This window comes from Triticum urartu, unplaced genomic scaffold (assembly GCF_003073215.2).
Source record: "Triticum urartu cultivar G1812 unplaced genomic scaffold, Tu2.1 TuUngrouped_contig_4425, whole genome shotgun sequence".
NCBI lineage: Eukaryota > Viridiplantae > Streptophyta > Magnoliopsida > Poales > Poaceae > Triticum > Triticum urartu.
The window spans coordinates 1-6,031 of record NW_024115013.1 but is presented as its reverse complement, the minus strand read 5'-3'; the positions used below and the strand labels follow the sequence as shown (position 1 = coordinate 6,031).

At 48.3% G+C, this 6,031-nt stretch overlaps 1 protein-coding gene across 1 annotated transcript; it reads left to right on the top strand.

Moving 5' to 3' along the window:
- Positions 1-1,165: 1,165 nt before the first annotated feature.
- On the top strand, positions 1,166-6,029 carry LOC125527803 (probable inactive receptor kinase At5g58300). The gene is made up of 3 exons (XM_048692313.1): positions 1,166-1,534; positions 3,656-5,008; positions 5,763-6,029. Exons 2-3 carry the CDS (start codon positions 3,721-3,723, stop codon positions 5,993-5,995), a joined length of 1,521 nt encoding a protein of 506 aa, XP_048548270.1. The 5' UTR covers positions 1,166-1,534; positions 3,656-3,720; the 3' UTR covers positions 5,996-6,029.
- Positions 6,030-6,031: the final 2 nt, after the last annotated feature.

The following is a 6,031-nucleotide window of genomic DNA, read 5'->3' as shown; positions in this document are numbered from 1 at the left end:
ACCGGTGCACAACACACAATGCCGATGGGATTACCACATCCTGCTGCTGTGGCCGATGTCAACCTCCCGCATGGCTCACACCTCGACCCCCACCGTGTTTCGGTGCCGGCCGTGCCGCAGTCTGAGCGGGTGTTTGCGGAGGAGATCCGCAGGCAACGTACACTCCACACGCCAGAGCAGCGCCGCAACCCGGCGTACGCACTAGACTCCCTGAACCGGGATGTCTGGTTCGCCATCGAGCACAACATTCGCCGTTGCGGCGCCGTCCAGATCGAGGCACACCCTTCACCGTCGCCACTGGTGGTGAGGCAGGAGGACGAGGAGGCTGAGGCCACGTACCAGACGACATCGGAGGAGGCCTTGGAACGTGCTATCGAGGAGTTGAAGCGCGAGGAAGACGCTCGCTAGCCTGGCCTTGAGGAGGTGCTCCAGCTGTCGGCGACAGGCAACTGCGTCTACCCGCCACCACCACCGACAATGCCGTCCTTGGGTGGTTGTCGTGCGGGAATGGGTGTCTACGCCGCTCATTTGGCTGGGCGCGACGACAGAGGAGGAGGCGGCCTACCTCAAGCAGTGGATGGGGCGCGTGCCGGAGGAGGAGTGAGAGGACGAGGAGGACCGCATGCAGCTGGGGGCGAGGAGGAGGAGCGCTGGCAGCGTTGTGTGCGCGAGGAGAAGGAGGAGTGGCAGTAGGAGGAGGACGAGGAGGCGCGCACTACGTCAGTCAGAGCCGTCGTAGCAGCAGACGCCAGAGCAGGCGACGTTGGTGTCCTACCAGCGGGCTTCCCTTAGGCTGCTGCGCCGCTGGATTTCTTCGCCCACGCTCGCTCCGCCGACGCTGACGCCTAGGTCTGCATGCTAGGACGGCTAGGCGGCTGCCTTTTCTTTTTCTACTTTTTATTAACATTTTATATTTAATTATGTTTGAATTGGACTTTAGCGGATGTTTTAATATATTTAATTATGTTTTTATTAATATGTAGGAGTATGTTTTAAATATAAATGTTTTACATGGCCCTTCAATTTTTTTCATATTTGATTCGGATACTGGCCGTACGTCAAAGAAAAAGCGTTGCCCGGGCCCACGGGTCAGAGGCAGGAAGAAGCCCTCGGCAGCCTCTTGGCCAACGCACGCCTCCCTTCTCTTAAATCCACAGCGAGTTTGCACACACACAGGCGCGCGCACCTGACCTGACCGCACACTTCTTCCGCACAACCGCACTGTACTGCACTACCTCAGACTCATTGGAGGGAGGGGGGAGACGACGCAGGTCGGCTGCTCACGGCGGGTCCGGCCGGAGGGGGAGGCGCCGGCGGAATGCTGCGGGCCGTCGTTTGTCCCTGGAGCAGAATTCGTGGCGCGTGATTCCGCGCTTCTTGGCCCTAATCGGCGGGCGGCGGCGGTTGGTCGATTCGAGCGGCCGCGGAGGAGGCCGGAGTTTTCTTCCTTCGGGGCCGGGCGTTCGCGCGCGCTGGGTCTTCTTGCTGCGCTGGTCTGCGCTCACGAGCACGCCGAGGCTGGGATTTTCGCGAGGTATGTATTCGACCTCGTGCCTGAGCACATACAATGCAGTTCGTTCCTCTCATTTCCTGCCAAAAAAAGAAAAAAAGGTTCATTCCCCTCAATTCTGTTGCGGCTAATCAGGCGATTTCGTGCACTTTTTTCATTAAAAAGAAAGTAAAAGCAAAGATACTACTAGAATGTATGGGCAACGTTCGTTTCCTAGTGATATTAATTTGGGGGCTTGCTTTTAAAAAAGTGTTAAATTCAGGAGCTGAACAACCCGCCATGGAGTGTTTCACCGTGATCAACCGATGCCATTTCTGCTTTGGTTTGCAGATTTGGTGGGCGCTTTAATCTTTTATCTTGCTTCCACTGACCATTGCTGCACCTGTAAAAAAATCCTGAAACTGTAAAATAGCCAGCCAGGCCTGTGCAAGGAGCAAATTTACCTGTACAGTTTCCAAGCTTAAATGCTCTAGGAGAACATGGCAGCATGAACTCTCCTATAAATTACAATCTTACTGCTGCGAGAAAAGTACTTCACTGCACTACATTACTAGAGGTCTACAGCTACAACTGTGGATTGTTTGTATGTACTGTTTTTTAGGAGACTGTTTGTACGTAGTGCGCAGACAGTGATATCTCTTGCCCTGCGCATTTGTCCCATGGATGCCCTGCTCTACGATCGTGCCAGCTCGTGTGCCGTGCTGCCCATGATCACACACACACATGGCGCATCCGGCCATTAATCCGCAGGGAGCCCCACGCCGCCCCCCGAACCCATGAAAAAAAAGGAATCCTCATCCCCGCTCGCATCTGAGACCACCTGCTTTATGTGCTGGACTTTTGGTTCGGTGCTGCTGCTTTCTTTCAAAGCGCTAGCTTGGTCCTTGAGAAAATTACATGTAGACAGTAATCAAGCCTCGGTGGTTAGGTGCTCTGCGTTGTTGCTTTTGTGCATGTTCCGTTCCATCAGTGCAGGCAAGGAGTTCACCAGTGTGCTGTGCCTTTCCTTTATCTATTGCAAGTCCTATTGGAACCCCGCCTTGTCACTATCCCTGCCTCCTCTCTGGTAAGGACCGAGCGAGCGCCTTGTTTAGGCGTTAAGGAAACTGGGGTGTCCTGTACAGTACAGAAAAGGCTAAAGAGGAGCGCTGAGATGCTTTATTAAAAGATCAGACCTGCCCTATGTAGGTTTCGTTTTATTGTAGCACATGATCAGACCTGCCCCATCTCAGAAATATAAAGCTCAGAGCTGCATGCACTGATTAACTACGGGGGTGGGGCTTTGGATTGGTTAGTCTAAAGGAAAGACAAGGGTGTCATTCGTTGTAATGTTCCTCTGGGAGGGGAGGTTGGTATGTAGCAGTTGAGAAAATCTGATGGACCCCTGTACATGTCGATGGGTGGTAGCACTTTGTCATTTTGTTATGGGTTTGTGTTTTTGTTCCAATGATGAGCTTTCCTCCGGCTTTCGATGCCACTAACGAGGATCAATTATGACGCAAAGCGTGGAAAGCTGTTGGTGTTTGTAACACTGGGAGATACTGGATCTAGGTTCCTTGGATCTTAAGTAATGTTGGCACTATTGAACATAGCTGCATTTTTACTGTCTGTGTAAGTAGTCTCCTTTGCCATTAGAAACTGTGGTTGATTGATAGTCTGACACACCTTGTGTCAAATCTTATTAATCTCACAATAGGCTCCTTTCTGGTCATCAAATTTGTTATTCTTTGGCAAGACTAGGAATCTGATATTACATTTTCCATTGCAAACATGAGTGAACATTCATCTTGTAAACTGTTAATGGATGAAAGCATTTTTTCCATCCAACTGCACAACTCTCTTGGCAGTTCTACATTATTGGTCCTTTATTGCAATTACAGAAGGAAATAGTTAATTCTCTTTTGCCTTTTCTTATGGTCTCTAAAGCAATGATGTTTTGTTGGTTGCTTAATCATGAAGTAACTATCTACATTGGGAAACTCCTATGCTTCATCACTTCATTTTTTGTATCCAAAATCCCTTGCACTTCTACTATGTTTTTCCAATTATGAACTGCATATTATACACCCACTATGATTTAGACTCTTGATGTTATAAGAACCAATCTCACTTACTCATGGCTTTCTTTTTCCTTTTGTGTAGCAGGAGTGAAGCGTTGATGACCGTCCGATTATAATTCTTCTTCTCCTTGTTCTCTAGCCATCCTAACAATGCAACATCTTTTGCTCATAGCTTTTCTTTCTGCTTCTCTGTTCCTTCCTTACCCTCCTTGTGCCAAAGGGGCTGATCTGAACTCTGACAAGCAAGCCCTTCTTGCATTTGCTTCGTCTCTGCCTCATGCAAGAAAGATCAACTGGACCCTCACAACGCAGGTCTGCACATCTTGGGTTGGGGTTACATGCACACCAGATGGGAAGCGTGTGCGTATGCTGCGACTACCTGCAGTAGGACTATTTGGTCCTATGCCCTCGAACATACTTGGCAAGCTTGATGCCTTAGAGGTGTTAAGCCTTCGGTCCAATCGTCTTACTGTTAGCCTACCCCCTGATGTAGCATCCATTCCTTCTCTGCACTCTCTTTACCTTCAGCGCAACAACTTGTCGGGCATAATACCTACATCACTATCCTCAAATCTAGCATACCTCGACCTGTCGTACAATACATTTGTTGGAGAAATCCCATTGAAAGTGCAAAATATGACTGAGCTTACTGGGTTGTCTCTCCAGAACAACTCTCTTTCTGGACCCATCCCTGATCTTCACCTTCCCAAACTGAGATATTTGAACTTGAGCTATAATAACCTCAGTGGGCCCATTCCAGCTTCTCTGCAGAAGTATCCAGCCAGTTCTTTCTTGGGGAATGCTTTTCTATGTGGGTTTCCCCTGGAACCATGTCCAGGGACCACACCTTCTCCTTCTCCGAATGCACCACCTTCCCAGGAAAGTAATTTGGAAAAGTTTTGGGGAAAGCATCACAAAATTATCATAATTGCAATACTTGCTGGAGGAGCGGCAATATTGTTGATTTTGATTATCATACTCGTGATATGCATCTGCAAGAGAAAGAGAGATGGAGAGCCTCGCGCAGCCTCATCCTCATCCAAAGGGAAGGGTGTTGCGGGTGGAAGAGGAGACAAATCCAAGCCAGAATACAGCAGTGGTGTTCAAGAAGCAGAGAGGAACAAATTAGTTTTCTTTGAGGGCTGTTCATATAATTTCGACTTGGAGGATCTGTTGAGGGCTTCAGCTGAAGTCCTTGGAAAAGGAAGCTACGGCACGACCTACAAAGCTGTTCTTGAGGATGGCACGACAGTGGTGGTCAAGAGGCTGAAGGAGGTGGTGGCGGGAAAGAAGGAATTTGAACAGCAAATGGAGATAATTGACAGGCTTGGCCAGCACCAGGGTGTTGTTCCCTTGCGTGCTTTCTATTACTCCAAGGACGAGAAGCTCTTGGTCTATGACTATGTTACACCGGGTAGCCTTTCAGCTGCTTTGCATGGTATGCTCTTTATCTCAAGTCTTTGATTTGAACCACTATGCAAGTATGCATTTCATTTACCTGTTTGAATTTTGAAACTTGTTTTGACCTAGTTTTTCATCACCTACTTAGATGACAAGTACATGCAATTCTATGGTAGAAATTGCCTTTAAATATGTAGCACTGTGAAATTGTTCCTGAAATAATTAGGAACCTGCAGTTTGTTCAATGCAATCTAAGTAAGTGTGCGAATTATGCATTCTGGCATGGTGAGGACTGAGGTTGCCTTTAAGCTAATCTTTTGAAATCTCAAACTGGACGATGAACAATTCCGTAGATATATGAAACTCCGAGTTGGTTATTATGAATTCGATAAATACAAGATGTATTAAACAGTAAAATTATACACATGCCTTATGTACTGCTTTTCGACCCTCGGCCATAGTCGTGCGGAAGAAAAATGGAAGATAGATTAAGGCAGTGCAAGCTGATGTCAACAAGTTGCTTCCTCACTAATTTATTTGTTTATTTTAGAATTTTTACTTCTTTTCTGAAGTTCTGATGAACACTCTGCGGGAGTTACTGTTGTAGTTTTGTAGCTAAAATTTGTATGCTTTTGAGCTACTGTTGTTCTATGGATGCTGAAATGTGTAGAAAAGAATAGGTGCCGATTTTCTTCACCTGTATAGTTAACTTGCATCTTTGTAATACCACATATGTATTGAAACGCCGAAGTTACATGATCACAGACTTACCATCCATTGTGAACACACAGGGAACAAATCTGCTGGAAGAGCACCACTGGACTGGGAGACGAGAGTGAAGATATCGCTCGGCGCCGCACGAGCGATCGCTCATCTTCACACCGGAGCAGGCGGCAAGTTCATCCACGGCAACATCAAGTCGAACAACATCATCCTCTCGCGGGAGCTGAGCGCGTGCGCCTCGGACTTTGGCCTTGCGCAGCTCATGGCCACCCCTCACTTCCACCCGCGGCTTGTCGGGTGACGCGCGCCCGCGGGCCCTGAGGGCCACAAAGCCGCC